The sequence below is a fragment of the Heterodontus francisci genome, chromosome 16 (assembly GCF_036365525.1).
Source record: "Heterodontus francisci isolate sHetFra1 chromosome 16, sHetFra1.hap1, whole genome shotgun sequence".
Taxonomy (NCBI): domain Eukaryota; kingdom Metazoa; phylum Chordata; class Chondrichthyes; order Heterodontiformes; family Heterodontidae; genus Heterodontus; species Heterodontus francisci.
In genome coordinates, this window is record NC_090386.1 from 76,841,275 (window position 1) to 76,861,449 (window position 20,175).

At 43.0% G+C, this 20,175-nt stretch overlaps 1 protein-coding gene across 4 annotated transcripts in view; it reads left to right on the forward strand.

Moving 5' to 3' along the window:
• LOC137378213 (phosphatidate phosphatase LPIN2-like) overlaps nucleotides 1–20,175 on the forward strand; it is a 90,110-nt gene that overhangs the window by 20,377 nt on the left and 49,558 nt on the right. For all 4 annotated transcript variants that reach the window (XM_068048413.1, XM_068048410.1, XM_068048411.1 and 1 more), the window contains 3 exons: nucleotides 11,682–11,882; nucleotides 13,051–13,146; nucleotides 17,030–17,328. In XM_068048413.1, coding sequence (XP_067904514.1) covers nucleotides 11,691–11,882; nucleotides 13,051–13,146; nucleotides 17,030–17,328 — 587 coding nt within the window. In that variant the 5' untranslated portion in view covers nucleotides 11,682–11,690. The remainder of the gene's footprint in view (nucleotides 1–11,681; nucleotides 11,883–13,050; nucleotides 13,147–17,029; nucleotides 17,329–20,175) is intronic.

Below are 20,175 nucleotides of genomic sequence, written 5' to 3' on the forward strand. Positions count from 1 at the left end.
AGAATGCAGAGTCTCTTCTCACTTGTATGCAGATGGTCCCAAGCGCGCTCTCACCACTGTCTCCCTCAACTCTCTCAACTGTCACTAAATTATCAGACTGCTTGTCTGACATCCAATACTGGATGAGCAGAAATTTCCGCTGATTAAATGTGAGGAAGACCAAAGCCATTTTCTTTGGTCTTCCCTATATTTAATTGTAGGAAATGTCTGCTATCGTCTTCAGCCCTTTCCCCAAACTCCTTTCCCCAGCTAGAGACTCAATCTCTCTTCTTGGCAACTGTCTGAAGCTGAAACAGACTGTTTGCAACAAATAAAAGCAAAATGCTGTGGATGCTGGAAATCTGAAATAAAAAGAGAGCGTTGGAAATACGCAGGTCTGGCAGCATCTGGAGAGTGACAGAGTTAATGGTTCAGGTCTGTGACCTTTGCAACCTCGATGTCCTATTTGCTTCACAGTGTTTCCAGGAACAATTGCAAGCTCCTGATTTCAGTTATTTATTCAGGTCAAAAAGGACCTTATTACTGTAATGTCCCAGTACAATTGCAGTGTTTACAATTTTAAACTCAAGATCACACAAACTAAAGATCAAAATTATTAAAATGGATTTTGAGCTAGAATCCTTCCCTTTTAAATTCAATCTCTGGGATTTTTTTTTTTAGGTATAGAGTAGGGATGCGTCGCTTATAAAAGAATAGAAATTATTGAAGCATTCTTTGTGTTTATATTTTATGCCTAATGTTAAAGTGAACTATGACATAACACCATTCTCAGTTCATGTCTTAAGCTTTTGACCATATATCTGCGTCATCAATGAGACCGCTTATTTCCACCTCCATAACGTTGCCTGATGCCGCCCCTGCCTCAACTCATTTGCTGAAACCCTCATCCATGCCTTTATTACATCTAGACTTATCAACTCCAGCACACTGCTTGGAGGCCTGCCACATTTTAGGATCCATAAGCACACTGCTTGGAGGCCTGCCACATTTTAGGATCCATAAACTTGAAGTCATCCAAAACTTTGCCCGTGACCATACTCGCACCAAGTCCCGTTCATCCACCACCCTTTGCTTCCTAACCTACCTGGGTTCCCAATTAAGCAACACCTTGATTTTCAAATTCTCACCCTTGTCTTCAAATCCCTCCAAGGCCTTGCCCCCTCCCTATCTCTGGTAGATTCCTCCAGCCCCACAACCCTTCATGGTATCTGTGCTCTGCTAAGTCTGGCCTCTTGACACCCCTGATGTTAATTGATCCACTGTTGGTGGCTGTGCCTTCAGCTGCCACAGCCCTAAGCTTTGGAATTACTTACCTAAACCTTTCCATCTTTCTACCTGCCTCTTTCCTCCTCATAATACTATCTTTTTGACCAAGCTTTTGTTCATCTGCCCTAATATCACATTATGTGGCTGTCAAATTTTGCTTTATAATGTACCTGCGAAGCACCTTGGGGCGTTTTATTATGTTAAAGGCATAGTATAAGTGCAAGTTATTAATATGGAACCTTATTGATTTATGTGACTCAGCTACTTACTGGATGAACCGTACAGAAGCTGTGATTTCAGAATTTAATTGATGAGGGAAAAGTGAGATGTTTTGAAAATGAGCAAGGTGGGCTCCTTACCTTTGGTCAGATCAATATCAAATGCATCATCCAAACGCAATACATTGTTTATGCCATGAGCTTAAGACATGAACTGAGAATGGTGTATGTCATAGTTCACTTTAACATTAGGCATAAAACAAAATCCACAGTGGCATAGTGGTTAGCACCGCAGCCTCACAGTTCCAGCGACCCGGGTTCAATTCTGGGTACTGTCTGTGCGGAGTTTGCAAGTTCTCCCTGTGACTGCGTGGGTTTTCGCTGGGTGCTCCGGTTTCCTCCCACAGCCAAAGACTAGCAGGTTGGTAGGTAAATTGGCCGTTATAAATTGCCCGTAGTATAGGTAGGTGTTAGGGGAATATAGGGACAGGTGGGGATGTTGGTAGGAATATGGGATTAGTGTAGGGTTAGTATAAATGGGTGGTTGATGGTCGGCACAGACTCGGTGGGCCGAAGGGCCTGTTTCAGTGCTGTATCTCTAAATAAATAAAAAATAATTAATATTGATCTCTAGCCTTTGTGATCTTCTGTGAGTTTAAAATTGTAAGCACTGCAATTGTACTGGGACATTACAGTAATGATAAAGGTCCTTTTTGACCTGAATAAATAACTGAAATCAGGAGCTTGCCATTGTTCCTGGAAATGCTGTGAAGCAAATATAGACGTTTTTAAACGTGTAATTCCAGTAAGTCTCAGAACCAAGAAAGTAAAGTTTTTCGTTGAACTGTTCATGCACAATATTTTTTGGCCATATGAGAAGCTTTAGATGACCTTGGAAATTTTGAAGCTGTTCACAGTATCAAGGTGGTCAGGATGAATCTGCCTAAAGAATTGTTTCCTAGTTTATTATTAAATTAACCAAATGTAAGGGCCCTTATTTGAGATAGAGGTTTGGGAAAGGAATTCCAGAGTTTAGAGCCGAGGTAACAGAGGACATAGCCACCATTAGTGTAAGCCGTGGCTCAGCCTTCTGCACCGTTGCCTCTGAGTCAGAAGGTTGAGTTAAAGTCCAACTCCAGGACTTGAGCACTAAAATCTAGGCTGACACTCCAGTTAGTACTGAGGGAGTGCTGCAATGTCGGAGGTGCCATGATTTGGATGTGATGTTAAACTGAGGCTCTGTTTGCCCTCTCAGGATGCAAAAGGTCCCACGGAACTATTTTGAAGAGCAGCAAGGGAGTTACCCCTGGTGTCCTGGACAATGTTTATTCCAAACAAAGATCACTAAAAAACATTATCTGGTCATTACCATGTTGCTGTTTGTGGGAGCTTGCTTTGCACAAAATGGCTGCCACGTTTCCTACATTACAACAGTGACTATGCTTTAAAAGTATTTCAAAGTGCTTTGCCACATTCTGTGGTCATGAAAGGCACTATATAAATAATGCAAGCCTTTTTTCATCTTTTAAATTATAGCAGCGACAGCATACTAGTCTAAATACCAAAAATGGGGTATAATGCATGATCTAAAATTTTAATTCCAATCCCAATGAATAAAATACCATGGAGTCATACTATAGTATGTACAGTATTGCATGTTCAGGCAGACAAAAATATACTGTCATGAACATGCTATGCCGAATGATTTTTAATTTATCGGTTGGAAACCTAAATTCAACTTTTAAAACAAAACTAAGCTAAGATGGCCACTGCAATTTGGATTGAAATACCTCATATTCCAAGGTATCGAGGTGGAGACGCATGTCTGAATAGTCCTTATCCAGAACAATGGCTTGAACAGTTTGAGTGAGCAACCTGGTATCTGCCTCATTAGCAAGATGGTCAAACCATCTTAGAACATTAACACTAGTAGAGATGAATCTCAGAGTAAGCACTGAAACAATGAGATCTGAAAGGGATTGGAATTCTTAGACTTGTATTCTTTTACACTTTAATGAGATCCACTGGAACAATCATCTGACAGTCTCTCCATCTGTGTGAAAACTTGGCGTTTCTTTTGGATACATCAGACAAGCATCTGAGTTTTACCCAGTGCAGGAACTATGTGGGTCTGTCCTCCTCCCCTCCTCCCCCACCAGCCAGAAACTTCAGGTCTACGAGATCAGCCGGAAGACCACTTAATTACCAGACTCCACAGACTGTATATTCTTTTGTTTGTTCTGGACTCTAATTCAACCATTCTATCCTTCTTCACTCTAACCTCTGCGTGTGCGTGTAATTATCCGTACTTGGATCGGGTTTTGGTTTTAAGTACAATAAACTTGTTCATTGTTTAAACTCAAGAAAACCTGTCCGATTGGTTCTCTTATGATCATGGCACCTAAAAGGATTAAGCACATCCACTATTTAAAAGAAATGCCAAGTTGCGGTCACAGCAGGAGAGGGACAAGAGGGGAGCTTTTCGACAACTCCACCTGATGGTAACAATGCATAACCAAACTTTTATACAACAGAAGGAGCTATATTAACAGCTTGTATTACTATCGCGCCTTTAACATAAAGCATCCCAAAGTGCTTCACAAGAGCATTATAAAGCAAAATTTGACATGAGCCACATAAGATGTTAGATCAGATGGCCAAAAGATTGGTCTAAGAGGTAGATTTTAAGGCGTGTCTTAAAGGAGGAAAATGAGATGGCGGCAGAGAGGTTTAAGTCAGGAATTCCAGCACTTCTAGCCTGGGCAGCTGAAGGCACAGCCATCCATGATGGAGCAGTTAAAATTGGGGATGCTCAAAATGCCAGAATTAGAGGATTGCAGATGTCTCGGAGGATTGTGGGGCTGGAGGAGATTATGGAGTTTGGGCGGGGCAAGGCTATGGAGGGATTTGGTCGTGGATCAGAGTTTTGGATGACAAGTTTACAGAGAGTAGAATGTGGGAGGCTGGCCAGGGTTGTGTCCAGTCTATCGGGATCAAAGGTATGGATGAGTTTCGGCAGTAGATGAGCTGAGGCAGGGGCGGAGTTGGATATTATGGAGGTGGAAATAGACGACTTTTGTGATGGCACAGATAGGTGGTTGGAAGCTCATCTCGGTTAAATATGACACCAAGGTTGCAATCAGTCTGGTTCAGCCTCAGACAGTTGCAAGGCAGAAGAATGGAATCACTAGATAGGGCAAGGAGTTTGTCGTGGGGACCCGAGACAATGGCTTTAGTCTTAGCAATATTTAATTGGAGGAATTTTCTGTTCACCTAGTCCTGGATGTTGGATAAGCAGTCTGATAGTTTAGAGACAGTGGAGGAATCAAGAGTGGTGGTGGTGAAATAGAGATGGGTGTTGTCAGCCAATGCTATGTTTTTGGATGATATCGCTGAGGAGCAGCATATAGATGAGATAGAACAGAGCCAAGGATAGATCCTTAGGGAGCGCCCGAGGTAACGGTGTGGGAGAGGGAAGGGAAGCCATTGCAGTTGATTTCCTGGCTACGACTAGATAAGAATGGAACTAGGTGAGTGCAATCTGACCCAGCTGTTTCAATACTGTGATCTCTCAGAACGGTTTATCTCTGGGTTTTCCTCCTTCTATTTGAATGTTGTATACATGTATAGACTTGCAGCTGCATTTCCCTGAAACTTTGCCCCAAAACACTTTTGACTTTGTGCTTCTCTCTCTGTCTTTAAGATCCTCAAAACCCATCTCTTCAACAAAGCCTTTGGTCGTCTGTCTTAACACTTACATGAAAGCTTGATGTCAATGCTCTTCTGTACGTTACCTTTGGATGTTTTTGTGTGTGGATGTTTTTGTGTGAAACGCAACATTGTAAATTTCATCTCAATTTTTCGTTAAGACTGCTGACATTTCATTTGTTCAGTTGGCCATTTGGACTTGTGAATGCAACACAGAATGCTGCCATCTACAATCAGACATTCACAGTCATCCCTCAACTATAGCAATCTTTGATATGGCAATCTGATCCAGTTACTTAAAATGTCAAAATCATTTTATATTTTATCATCTTGCCCTTTGTGAAAAAGTTTCTGTCCCCTTTCTCATTCTGTTAATTACTTGACTGCAAACAAGAAATATTCAGGTGCGTGGCCACTGGAAGATGTAGGAAACTGTCTTAAATTGTGTTGTCTTCCACTCTTTGCCTTGTGTTCTTTTCCTCTCTGTGTAAGAACATTTTAAGCACTCACATTTAAGCAGCAATGAATTCTGTGTGGCAAGTTATACATGCCAACCTGTGAAATTGGCTTACTCCATGGTTGGTCGTATTGATAAATAGAAAATTTAAAAAGGAAAAGGAAGAACACTGATGAAATATGCTTTTGACAATTGAGTGAAAAGAAGGAGTGGAAAATGTTCAATAACCTTTTTGTATTTAATAGTCTGAATCAGTTTGCAAAAATATAATCAGGCTTTCTTCCTGAAATAACAGAAAATGCTGGAAATACTCACCAAGAAAGAGAGCAGAGATATGCAGCTCTGGTTTTCCATCAACCTCCAACTGGCTGGACAGTGGATACAAGTTGCACAACAAAGTCAGAGTCCCCTTCCTCCACCATCTCCTGAAACTGCCCCAACCTAGGCCCCTTTTCTTCCTCCTCTCTTCCACCCCCTGCGACCCCATCTCCTCTGCAAAGTAGGGTAGAAAGTCTGGGTTCCCACCCTGGAGAAATAGCAAGTGGACAGGTACTCACCTGGCTCTGGACACTCCATCCCTACCCTCTGACTCCTCATATTACCCATTTTGGCCTTCATTATGGATGCAGTGGTGCGGAAGTGCAATGGTTGCCACCTTGTCCCCGCTCTTAGCAATCTCCCTGGTGGTGTGTGCATTTTTGGAATGCAAAGTTAAAAATCCAGATTAGGCTTGCAGTTGTTTTGAGTTTGTGCAACAATTGAAAGAGCTGGTCTATATTTTCCAAGTTCACTGAAAGGTCCATGATCACCTTGTCCCACTTGAGATACTTGAGTGTGGCAAGGAACAAAGATAGGGCATGTAATCTCTGTTTTCCCAACAACTCTTTCAGTTCTCTTCTGTAGTTTCCATAATCTTTTTGGCTAGTAACTGAAATCTTGCTCCTGGCATTTGTCAATCTAAAATACAATAGAAACTACAATCAAGTGAATTGCTAACAACTGTGGGGGGGGGGGGTGGAAAAGCTAAGAAACTAACATTTAACTGCTGCCCACCAATCTGCTATGTACATGGCAGTGACCATCATTTTTGAATATATTTCTCTGTTCTGTGTTCAGCTTGCATTCTGACTTGCTGTCACCAGCTCCCTTCTCTCTCAGCTGCCAGTTCTCCCACTTTTATCTTTTACCAAGCGCAGACTGGGTGACCGCTTTGCGGAACATCTCCGCTCAGTCCGCAAGCAGGACCCTGAGCTTCCGGTTGCTTGCCATTTCAACGCTCCCCCCTGCTCTCATGCTCACATCTCTGTCCTGGGATTGCTGCAGTGTTCCAGTGAACATCAACGCAAGCTCGAGGAACAGCATCTCATCTACCGATTAGGCACACTACAGCCTGCCGGACTGAACATTGAGTTCAATAATTTCAGAGCATGACAGCCCCCCACTTTACTTTCATTTTTAGTCATTTTTAGTTATTCTTTTTTTTTTGCATTCCTTTTTACATTTTTTACAATCTTTTTTTGCATTTATTTCATTTCATCTTAGTTTGTTCAGTTTGCTTACCCACTGTTTTTTTCAGGTTGTTTTTCTTCAGGTTTGCACTTGCTGATGTTCAATATTCAGTATATTCACACCTAATCTGTACTAATGCTTTGTCTTTCAACACACCATTAACATATTGTTTGCCTTTGCTCCGTGACCTTTTGGTCAGCTATGTGGCCTGGTCCAATCTGCACCTTCTCCTTTGTTATCTCTTGCCCAACCCCCACCTCACTTGTTTATAATCTGTGACTTTTCTAATATTTGTCAGTTCCGAAGAAGGGTCACTGACCCGAAACGTTAACTCTGCTTCTCTTTCCACAGATGCTGCCAGACCTGCTGAGTGAATCCAGCATTTCTTGTTTTTGTTTCAGATTTCCAGCATCCGCAGTATTTTGCTTTTATCCCACTTTTATCTGTTGGCCTCTCGCACCGTTTCCCTTCAGGCTTGCTCTCTCTGCTCTCATTGACTAATTCTCCAACATAACACTCTGAGACCTCATAAATTTTCTTTCATTTGCATTTGAATTGTGCTGGACAATTACACAGGTTTCCGCCTGTTTTATGTTTGGACTTATTCAAGTGAGATTGGCAGGAAGTTTGAATGTAACTTGATATGGACAGAATCGGCATCAGCAGATTGGGCATGTTCTTGGGTTTAACTTCTGGGTCGTTCCCCACAGGAAATTCTTGACCTACATGCTTAATTTACTGTTCAAGTACAATTGTGGCACTCCTTTTTTCTATCCTTTTTCCTACCAAGCTTGAAATTGTTTGAAAATCCTCCTCCTTTAGGGAACCAGTGGGATTTCTGAAGGCTAGGGCAGAGAGGTTTTCAGTCTGTGTATACCATAGCGAAGAGGCAACTAGTTAGAATATTGCACAGGTGAGATGTGAAGCTTAAATATAAAGAGTTTTCTAAGCTTTACCTTTTTAATCAGTACATATTTATGGCTTTGGTTTGCAAGGCAGTGATTTTGCACCAGTTATTCAGCTTACAACAACTACCGTGGAATCTCCCTGCTCAGCATAGTGAGGAAAGTCTTCGCTTGAGTCGCTCTAAACAGGCTCCAGAAGCTGGCCGAGCGCGTCTACCCTGAGGCACAGTGTGGCTTTCGTGCAGAGAGATCAACCGTTAACATGCTGTTCTCCCTTCGTCACATACAGGAGAAATGCCACGAACAACAGATGCCCCTCTACATTGCTTTCATTGATCTCACCAAAGCCTTTGACCTAGTCAGCAGACGTGGTCTCTTCAGACTACTAGAAAAGATTGGATGTCCACCAAAGCTGCTAAGTATCATCACCTCATTCCATGACAATATGAAAGGCACAATTCAACATGGCGGCACAATTCAACATGGCGGCACCTCATCAGACCCCTTTCCGATCCTGAGTGGCGTGAAACAGGGCTGTGTTCTCGCACCCACACTTTTTGGGATTTTCTTCGCCCTGCTGCTTTCACATGTGTTCAAGTCTTCAGAAGAAGGAATTTTCCTCCACACAAGATCAGGTGGCAGGTTGGTCAACCTTGCCCGTCTAAGAGTGAAGTCCAAAGTATGGAAAGTCCTCATCAGGGAACTCCTCTTTGCTGACTATGCTGCTTTAACATCTCGCACTGAAGAGTGTCTGCAGAGTCTCATCGACAGGTTTGCAGCTGCCTGCAATGAATTTGACCTAACCATCAGCCTCAAGAAAACGACCATCATGGGGCAGGACGTCAGAAATGCTCCATCCATCAACATTGGCGACCACGCTCTGGAAGTGGTTCAAGAGTTCACCTACCGAGGCTCAACTATCACCAGTAACCTGTCTCTAGATGCAGAAATCAACAAGCGCATGGGAAAGGCTTCTACTGCTATGTCCAGACTGGCCAAGAGTGTGGGAAAATGGTACACTGACAGAACACAAAAGTCCGAGTGTATCAAGCCTGTGTCCTCAGTACCCTGCTCTATGGCAGCGAGGCCTGGACAACGTATGTCAGCCAAGAGCGACGTCTCAATTCATTCCATCTTCACTGCCTCCGGAGAATACTTGGCATCAGGTGGCAGGACCGTATCTCCAGCACAGAAGACCTCGAGGCAGCCAACATCCCCAGCTTATACACACTACTGAGTCAGCGGCGCTTGAGATGGCTTGGCCATGTGAGCCGCATGGAAGATGGCAGGATCCCCATAGACACATTGTACAGCGAGCTCGCCACTGGTATCAGACCTACCGGCCGTCCATGTCTCTGCTTTAAAGACATCTGCAAACGTGACATGAAGTCCTGTGACATTGATCACAAGTCGTGGGAGTCAGTTGCCAGCGTTCGCCAGAGCTGGCAGGCAGCCATAAAGGCAGGACTAAAGTGTGGCGAGTTGAGGAGACTTGGCAGTTGGCAGGAAAAAAGACAAAAGCGCAAGGGGAGAGCCAACTGTGTAACAGCCCCGACAAACAAATTTTTCTGCAGCACCTGTGGAAGAGCCGGTCACTCTAGAATTGGCCTTTATAGCCACTCCAGGCGCTGCTCCACACACCACTGACCACCTCCAGGTGCTTACCCATTGTCTCGAGATAAGGAGGCCAAAGAGAAAGATTCAGCTTATTTGACTGGATAATTGCTGGATCATAGGTCATTTTAAAGAACATATTGTGATGAATCATAGAGACTGAAAAATGTAACTGGCTTGTAATACAGTAAAGGGGAATTCTGCAGTAATAGCACATGAAGTAGCAAACAGTCATTTGAAGACTTGAAAGAGAATTGTTTAAGTAGTTCTTTATTGGATGCAAAGGATATGTATTGGTATGGCAAAGTGACAACCTACTGCTGAGCTTGTTTTGGACTACATGTGGACAGCAGCTTTCTTAACTGAGAGTTCAAAAATATTAAAGGCATGTTTAGATTAACCAATCTTAGTTTAACTCTCCTGAAACTTGCTTGGAGAGTCCCAGGAAGAATCTCCTAGAGCTATTGCTGAATTGACTTTTTTCACTTTGTCCGCTACTTGGTGGTCTTGCTAGGCATTGGTGGACAGTGTGAGAGGCTGTACCTTTAACAGGATGGAGCAAGGTTAATGGTCCTGATGGTCTTTTCGTATATTTATTTGTAACACATAGTCTGAATAGAGTGTTTGAGTTTAAATTTTTTTTACACCAACTGGACAGCAAACTGATGTATCTAGCATAAGCTAGAAATAAGTTTGTTATAGATGATGACATCACTGTTCTGGACAAAACTGTTAAAAAAAAAAACCTGTGTCTATGCTTTTGGGTGAGGCTGAGTCCTTCAACTGAAAATCTTACTGAATGCATTAAAATATATTATAAATTCCTTGGATCAATGTTGAAATTTTACTATGGAATATGTAATATTTTAGATTTTAAAAGAACTTGTATTTTGGATAATAGAAACTTCAGTTGCTGAGAAGAAAAATGGCAAGATTTATTTTCTGAAAGCAAACCCGGGAACCCTTTGGTCAAATCTCTGTAATGTGCACTAATTATAAAAGCACACCTGTTGTTTATCCCTTTTCCATTAAAGTACCCATCGCAGTGCTACCTATGTGAGTAACATTTATGCAGGTACTTGAGTCCCCTCCCCCCAGGTGAATTTAATACATAGTAGATAACTAGAGGCAGTGGAAACAGAAACGCAGTAATAAAGATTCATCTGTGCAAGATGTTGGTTTGAATTCTGTGTGCAGTATTGAGCACCTTTCTATAGAAAGAATGTGGTCAGGTGCAACATAGATTTCCTGGAATAATACCAGGACGAGGAGATATTAAGATGAGCAGTTTGAAAGGTCTATATTTACACAAGCAGATAAATCTAAGGGGGGTATCTAGAAAGTTCTCATTTCTGAAAATGTAAACAGTGAATGATTGTTTCCACTAGTTGGTGAATCAATTATGAGTTTAAAAAAATTGATTGGAACTAAAAGTATAAAGTGAGGCAATTTTTTTTTTCATGCCAAGGGTTATGAAAATATTGCAAGTGGCTATGTAAGCAGAGCTAATCACAAGTAAGATGGAATTAAATAAACGCTTGAAAGGAAAAAAAATTATCAAGGAAATGGGATTAAAGTTGATTGCAGAATTAATATTGGCGCAAGCATGATGGGCTGAAATTTGTGATTTTATGATCTCAAATTTGACTCATTTTTGGCTAATTTGTGATTGGTTGAAGGCAGGAGCAAGTAAGTTGAAGAAAGGTCGATCTCAGATAAATGGCCTTCTCTAAAGTTTCTAATACAATAGTTTTTTTTTATAGTAAATCTGTTAAAAGGCCAAAGAAAATGATGAAGCATGCTAAATACCTACAAAATTCAAAGACATTTTAATGTTCACTTATGCAGGAAGGATTATGTTTTACTCCACAGATTAGAGTATAATTTGAATATTCAGAATTATTGAATTGAGACCTATTAATGTACCATTTAATTCATTGACCAAAATTGTAGAGTGTGCTGTTCAGAGAATTCTGTTATATTCCTAATTTTCTTTTATTGCAGTCCCAAACCATGAATTATGTTGGGCAGTTGGCTGAGCAGGTGTTTGTCACAGTAAAGGAGCTGTACAAAGGGCTCAATCCAGCTACCTTGACAGGATGTATCGATGTCATTGTAGTGAGGCAGCCGGATGGCTCATACCATTGTTCACCTTTTCATGTCCGTTTTGGCAAACTTGGTGTATTGCGATCAAAAGAGAAGGTGGTAAGTTCTTTTATATCAGCACCATTTATTGAACTAAACAGCCTGTTAACAGGCCCCAGTTCTTGATCTAATGCTCTCAAAATACTGTTTTCTGTTTCACATTTCCAGAGTTTAAAAGAAAATTATCAGCTGACAACACTAATTATAGTCATATGTACGCAATTCATGTTCGAAACACTTCGAATGGAAAAAATACTCTTTTGTGAATACTTATGCAGATGGTGGAAGGTTCTAGACTAACAGTATGCACTTGGAATTTGCTGGAAGCTAGTCATCTTAGTTGATGTAGTTCTATCATGGTAGAATCTTTCTTGAGTATGCCTTGATTTTTGCCATTCGTTTTTCATCTGATGAGGATTGAATCTTTTTGTGTAGCAGAAAATGTTCAGAATCTTAAAGCTCTAAGTGCTTAAAGTTTTCTTTAAATCATCGCTTTGCATGTTTAGTGTTTTGTGAAGCATTTCTTTTGTCAAAAATTTGTGTTTAATAGTTGTAGATATGGGTTTTGTGATCTGAGGGGAGGATATGAGGTTTGGAACATAGTTGAGTTAATGAGGGAACAACTGACATGAGGTTATTCTGAATTAGTTTTGTTGAAAACAACACAAATTTGTGACATTATTCCATTTCAGGTGAACTTTGACCACATACCAAGCGTAAATCAAGATTCAGTGTAGGTAGACAGTAATTCATCCACATGAACACTGATGTGTATAACTTTCCAATTTTCATTTTATAGCTACAAATGCTCCATTCTGGAAACAAATATTTTGCAATATTCTTGTCCAGCCCAGTAAGTAGGTTGCAGTCTTGCAGTGAGATATACCTTTGAACATGAGCTGGTGGATCTCATACATTTGTTGGCAAATCTGAGGAATAGCTCCTATTTGTGCTCTTCTGCTGTAACATTTATGAATATAATGAGATTGTAAACCATTGAAAAAGAATTGTCCTGTGACGGAATTAATTTTTAATTGGTTGTCTCCTATATTGAAACACGCACATGATTCCTTGCACTCAAATATCCTTTGAACTAAAATGCACAAAGCAGTTGATTTTTGAAGCACATGACTTTGAATGCAGATATTCCTTTTGCCAGACAAGACTATTAACTGGAGTAGTGAAACAATGGAGTGCTGGCTATGTACAATGTTTTTGTTTACTTCAGGTTGACATTGAAATCAATGGCGAACCAGTAGAGCTGCAGATGAAACTTGGACACAACGGGGAGGCTTTTTTTGTGGAAGAAACTGAGAAAAATGAGGTATTCTACTGATTTAGAAATAAATTAGGTGACTTTTGCTGCAGTTTAGACTTTGGCCTTTCATACTTTTGACATGGGTTCACAACAAACTAATGCAATTAAGACTTTCATTGATGGATGTAAGGGTCCTACATGAAGGGAGTTTGGGCAGTTGGGCCTTGTCAATTTTGTCAACAATTGTCATTGAGCGATTTGATTTGCAGTTGGTTTTATCTTTTAGCCCAAATTCAGGAAAAATAACATGAAAATCAAAGTCAAATTATGTTAGCGCCAATGCCAACAACATGCTCAAGAATAAAATGGTAGTTGAATGTATTCATTTCTCACTGGGGAATTTGAGGACTTGCTCTGCAGGCCTGTTCCCTCTTGCTCCTTGGTGCAGATTTTAGGAATAGAAGTTTAGAATTCGCTCCCTTGAGCCTGCTCCCCCATTTAGTTATGTCATGGCTGTTCACCTGCTGTTCCATATTTCTTAATGCCTTTACCTAACAAAATTTAGCTATCTGTATTGAAATCTCTAATTCTCCGAGCATCCACAGTCAATTGGGGAAAGAGAGTTCCCAATTTCTGCTAAGCTTTGTGTGGAGTAAGTACTGCCTGATGTTGCTCCTGAATGGCACAGCTCTAATTTTAAAATGGGCCCTTATTTTTTGACCCCCCCACCAGAGAAAATAGTTTCTCTGTCTTCACTTTATTAAATCCTAACAGTTTGATCAGATAACCACTCAATCTTCTAAAATCGAGAATACAAGCCAAGTTTATGGACGTATCCTCATAATTTAACCCTCTACGCCCTGGTATTGTTCTGGTGAATGCACTGCAGTACCTCCAAGGCCATTGTATTCCTCCTGAAGTGCAGTGCCCAAAACTGAACGCAACGTTCTGGATGTGGTGGGGGTGGTGGGTCGGGTCTGACCAAGGCTATATAAAACTTAAACATACCTTCCTCCCCCTTGATATAACATTGTTAGTGTTTTTTGATTTTGTTTTTTTGTACCTGTCTATTGGCTTTTAATTTGTGTACTTGCACTCCCAAATATTTCTTCTACTTTACAGTTCCTAGTTTCTTTCCCTTTAGAAAGTACTGATTTATCTTTCTTTCTTCGATTCAAAGTAGGCAACCTCACACTTGACCACATTGAACTCCAGTTGCCAAAATGTTGCCAAATCACATCATCTGTCTGTTCCTTTACAGCTTTCTGCTTCCATAAGCAGTATTTATTGTCCCTTCTAACTTAATGTCATCTACAAACTTCAATCTAAAACTCTCTCCCTTCCTCCAAGTCATTAAGCAATATAATTGAGGTCGAGGATGCAGAACAGATCCTTAAGGAACGCCACTGATCACCACCTGCCAATCAAAGTGCAAACCCTTTGTACCCACTCTGTCTGCTACCACCCAGCCAATTTCCAAATCAAGTAAAAAGGCTACATCTAATTCTGTGTGCTCTTATTTTTGCTAACAATTTAGTGTGTGGAACCTTTTGGAAGTCGATATACTACACACGCATGTTCTGTATAGATTGGTGAAGTGAGCAGACAGAAGTGTAAAGAGTTTCATTTTGATCGGAATTTGAGAGGCAATACAAGCTAAATGGTACACTCTTAAAGGGGCCTCAGAGCACAGACCAAACTCAGTGTACAAAGCCATAGCCTTCACCACCCTTCTGAATGGCACCAAGTCATGGATCCTATACTGCCGTCATGTACGCCTTCTAGAGCGCTTCAATCAGCGCTGCCTCCGCAGCATCCTCAAGATCTGCTGGCAGGACCACATCACAAACAATGAAATCCTGGAAACAGCCAACATCACCAGCATTGAGGCCCGCCTCCCTTCTCGCCTCCCTTCTCGCCTCCCTTCTCGCCTCCCTTCTCGCCTCCCTTCTCGCCTCCCTTCTCGCCTCCCTTCTCGCCTCCCTTCTCGCCTCCCTTCTCGCCTCCCTTCTCGCCTCCCTTCTCGCCTCCCTTCTCGCCTCCCTTCTCGCCTCCCTTCTCGCCTCCCTTCTCGCCTCCCTTCTCGCCTCCCTTCTCGCCTCCCTTCTCGCCTCCCTTCTCGCCTCCCTTCTCGCCTCCCTTCTCGCCTCCCTTCTCGCCTCCCTTCTCGCCTCCCTTCTCGCCTCCCTTCTCGCCTCCCTTCTCGCCTCCCTTCTCGCCTCCCTTCTCGCCTCCCTTCTCGCCTCCCTTCTCGCCTCCCTTCTCGCCTCCCTTCTCGCCTCCCTTCTCGCCTCCCTTCTCGCCTCCCTTCTCGCCTCCCTTCTCGCCTCCCTTCTCGCCTCCCTTCTCGCCTCCCTTCTCGCCTCCCTTCTCGCCTCCCTTCTCGCCTCCCTTCTCGCCTCCCTTCTCGCCTCCCTTCTCGCCTCCCTTCTCGCCTCCCTTCTCGCCTCCCTTCTCGCCTCCCTTCTCGCCTCCCTTCTCGCCTCCCTTCTCGCCTCCCTTCTCGCCTCCCTTCTCGCCTCCCTTCTCGCCTCCCTTCTCGCCTCCCTTCTCGCCTCCCTTCTCGCCTCCCTTCTCGCCTCCCTTCTCGCCTCCCTTCTCGCCTCCCTTCTCGCCTCCCTTCTCGCCTCCCTTCTCGCCTCCCTTCTCGCCTCCCTTCTCGCCTCCCTTCTCGCCTCCCTTCTCGCCTCCCTTCTCGCCTCCCTTCTCGCCTCCCTTCTCGCCTCCCTTCTCGCCTCCCTTCTCGCCTCCCTTCTCGCCTCCCTTCTCGCCTCCCTTCTCGCCTCCCTTCTCGCCTCCCTTCTCGCCTCCCTTCTCGCCTCCCTTCTCGCCTCCCTTCTCGCCTCCCTTCTCGCCTCCCTTCTCGCCTCCCTTCTCGCCTCCCTTCTCGCCTCCCTTCTCGCCTCCCTTCTCGCCTCCCTTCTCGCCTCCCTTCTCGCCTCCCTTCTCGCCTCCCTTCTCGCCTCCCTTCTCGCCTCCCTTCTCGCCTCCCTTCTCGCCTCCCTTCTCGCCTCCCTTCTCGCCTCCCTTCTCGCCTCCCTTCTCGCCTCCCTTCTCGCCTCCCTTCTCGCCTCCCTTCTCGCCTCCCTTCTCGCCTCCCTTCTCGCCTCCCTTCTCGCCTCCCTTCTCGCCTCCCTTCTCGCCTCCCTTCTCGCCTCCCTTCTCGCCTCCCTTCTCGCCTCCCTTCTCGCCTCCCTTCTCGCCTCCCTTCTCGCCTCCCTTCTCGCCTCCCTTCTCGCCTCCCTTCTCGCCTCCCTTCTCGCCTCCCTTCTCGCCTCCCTTCTCGCCTCCCTTCTCGCCTCCCTTCTCGCCTCCCTTCTCGCCTCCCTTCTCGCCTCCCTTCTCGCCTCCCTTCTGCCCACCGTGTCTGTGCCAACCATCAACCACCCATGAAGACTAATCCTACACTAATCCCATGTTCCTACCACATCCCCACCTGTCCCTATATTTCCATACCACCTCCCTATACCAGGGGAATTTATAATAGCCAATTTACCTACCAACCTGCAAGTCTTTTGGCTTGTGGGAGGAAACCGGAGCACCCGGAGAAAACCCACACAGACACACTGAGAACTTGCAAACTCCACACAGGCAGTACCCAGAATTGAACCCGGGTCACTGGAGCTGCGAGGCTGCGGTGCTAACCCCTCTCAGCACCCCCCCCCCCCCCCCACCCAGGCGTACTCTGAACAAATTTCCAAGCCAGTAACAGAATTTACGAATGAAAAAACCTTTAAAGTTTTTTGACTAATACTTCTGCAATTTTTTCACTTTCTTTTACTACCTGGCGAGGAATTCCATCAGACCCTGGATGTTTATCCTGAGTCCCATTTTCTCCATTACTGTTACAAACTCCTTCATAAATAAAAAGGAAGCATTACTGATGTGACAACTGAACTTTAAACTTCAAGGCACCAGTTTTACTCATGGTTTTATTTTTTTTTCATAGGGCATCGTTCCCACACATTTAACAACATCACCGATTCCAGTTGAAGGACTTTATTTTACAAAGGAAACCGATTTGGCTAGTCCTGAATTCATTGGGAATCAGAATACAACAGGTCCATTTAATGGCACAGAAATTGATAACACTGTAAGTAACACTTCAGCCAAAAAGAAAAGACGTCGAAGGAGGAAGCACAAACTAGAGAATTCAAAGAAAGATGACCAGGAGTCCTCTTCAGACGAGCAAGATATACCTGAGATGGACATTAGTTCAGAGGAACAGCTGCGATATGTAGCTACAAAGTAGGTTATTTTGCAGCCTTTAGAAGCATTTGCATTAACATTGCTTTTTCATGCATGACTATTAGTCACTTGTTACTGTCACCAATTTATTCTATGTAACACTTCATAAATCAAGTCTATCAGGTCATTCTTTAACCTCTTGCCTCCAGTGAAAAAAGCCCAACTTTTCAAATATCTGTCTAACATCCTAGCAAATGTACCTTTTCTATTTTTGTTTTTATCCTATAAAGGGTTACCTAAGGCAGTACTCAATACTCCATTTGTGTCTTAACCAAGGTCTTACTAAAAAAAAAAGTAAAGAATTAAAACTTCTAGTTTTCTTCTTAGTATCTCTGTGCAAAACTTAGGATTCTGTTTCCTATGTTATGGTCTTTAATGGGTGGTATGCATGCACACCAAAATTCCTGTACTCCATTTAAAATATTACCACAAAACCTCAACATTGGTCGTGTTGCCATTCCTTTTCCTGGTCTTCCAAAATTTGTAACTTCACATTTTTCCACTGCATGCACCTCCTGTCTGCTGATTCTGCTCAACTATGTCCCACAGTCTTTCATGATCCTTGTCAGTTTTCCATAATCCCCAATTTCTTAGCTTTTATTTTCTTACACAGCCTTGAAATTTAACTTCTACACTGGTTTCATTGTCACTTTCTCCTTGTGACCGCAGAACCAACCTAAATTTGTGTGTAGATCCAGCAGAAAAATGGATCTGGATTTTAGCCTGGAGGAACATTCCATGAAGGGGCACTATTTTGAGTTTGGGAAAACTGAAAAAAATGTGTTTCCTGAGTGTCCTGCAGTTTTCAACTGCAGAGCTCCTTTACTTTTTCTGTCTGTTTCCTGCCCAGAGGCAGCTCTGATTAATCGGTTAGAGGCCTGTTGGGCGAGGAAGCCTGCAGCAGAAGACTTCAGCTGAGGAGCACAGCTAGGTCTAGTTGGGAGGGGTGGGGGGGATCCTGATTGCTGGGTTGGTGAGCAGGGAGCGATGTTGCAAATATTTGGGGGTGGTCTGATGACCACTGGGGTGGTCTAGGGGTGGCAGGGAACAGACAGATCATGGGGGTGGGGTTACTGAGTAGCTTGCCGGGTCTGGAGGAAACCCCTGCTTTTCCTAGCCCACAAACAGTGCTGCAAAGGCATTTAATGCATGAATTCAACCCTTCTCATCTCCTTTCACCTCCTCTGGTTTTCCAAGGCCTAAGAAAACTGGCCGACATGAGTTCAAAAATACAATGACTGTTGAGATGAAGGCAGGCAGCCTCATTATCATATTTAAATTGACTAAACTGCCTCCCATGAGTAGATTGGTCACCCAACCCTTGTCCTTTCTCCTCTGAAACCAGAAGAGGGTGAATTCAAGGCAGATTGTGTTCCTGTTTCAGAATTTTTGAGTTTTAACTTCTGACCCAACCTCAACCCACCTGTATTTGGAGTCAAGATTCAGTCTGTGTTATCCTATTTTACTTGTGATGTGATTAATGTTATCATTCAGTTACCATTTGCCTGTGGTCTCAGAGTTTTATATGTATTTTGCTTTAAGTTTACATCAGAATTTGTTAAACTTACGCTTAAATTGTATTTCGGTTGACGCCTACGGGTACACGCGCACCCACGCTAGCATACATACATGATACACATATGCAAATAGAGACAGAACAAATAGAGGCAACATCTGAAGAGTTTTTGTTACGCTTCTTCGAGCTCACTGTAGAGTCCTTGATTGTAGGTAGATCTTGCTTTTTGTTAGGTCCAGTATTATTATTAAACCTTGCTGTAGGAGACTTCTCTCTCTTGGAGTTCATGTGTCTTCAGTGGATTCAGAGGCTTGTGAAAAAGAGATGGGAGCAGACAGGAGAGAGATCTTCTCAGTCCAGGAGCAAACAGAATTTCTGCCCAAACTGTTTGTATAAATGCAAAAAACTCATAGTCCAGCAGGTTAGTCATGTGACTAGCTGGTTTGACCATGTCTGTTTTCTTCGTATTCAACCTGGAATGCGAGCTCCCCCACTTTCGATGTCTAGTGATCAAAAGTCCATTGTGGGTTGAATGTCAGGGAATGGCTGATTTGTCCTTCCAAACACTGTCTCTTAATTTGCAAATGTTTTTTCCAACCACGGCTGATCTGTTCAGCAAGTCCTCCCTCACTCCAGTAACAGTTTAAAATCCATGTTCATGACAAAATTAATGTGCCTCATTCTTGGAAAGTGGGGGCCTAGCATGGCATTCACACAGTTAAAGTCAATTTATGACCGCTTCCCCAAGGTACTCCTCTGAAAGAAGGCACCTCTGACAATGCAGGCTCCCTCAGTACTGTACATAGGACTTAGGAGTAGGAGTTGGCCATTTGGCCCTTTTGCATTGACCATAATCCAATGAAAAATAATGTTTTTATCCCTTCCCAAACCCAATTATCTATATTGTGTCAAACTCTGAAGATATATTGTACAACAAATGAAGTCTTCTTGCAGTCATTGAACAATTCACTTTTTGTCTAAAGGGATAGTGATTGTGCGTTCTAGAAGAAATTGCTTTCCAAGTTTAAGCGGTAACAGGGAAGAGTAACTCAACTATTCAATTGTGATTCAAGAACTAATTAGCTTTTAATAATTTCATATGTGGAGATAATTATCATTCTGAGCATGGGGATTTTAACATAAACTTACTTAAATTCTACTGTGGCCATTAGTTTTTGTGTTTTAAGTACTTGGATGGCATAATAGTCATTAAGGATGCATTTAATTTGCAGCTACCATTGTTATGCCAGTTGCTGTAGTTTGGGTTCTTGCCAGACATAATCCTTTTTGGACTTGTTGGCACCTGCTTGGCTAGAGCCTAACTGCTGTTA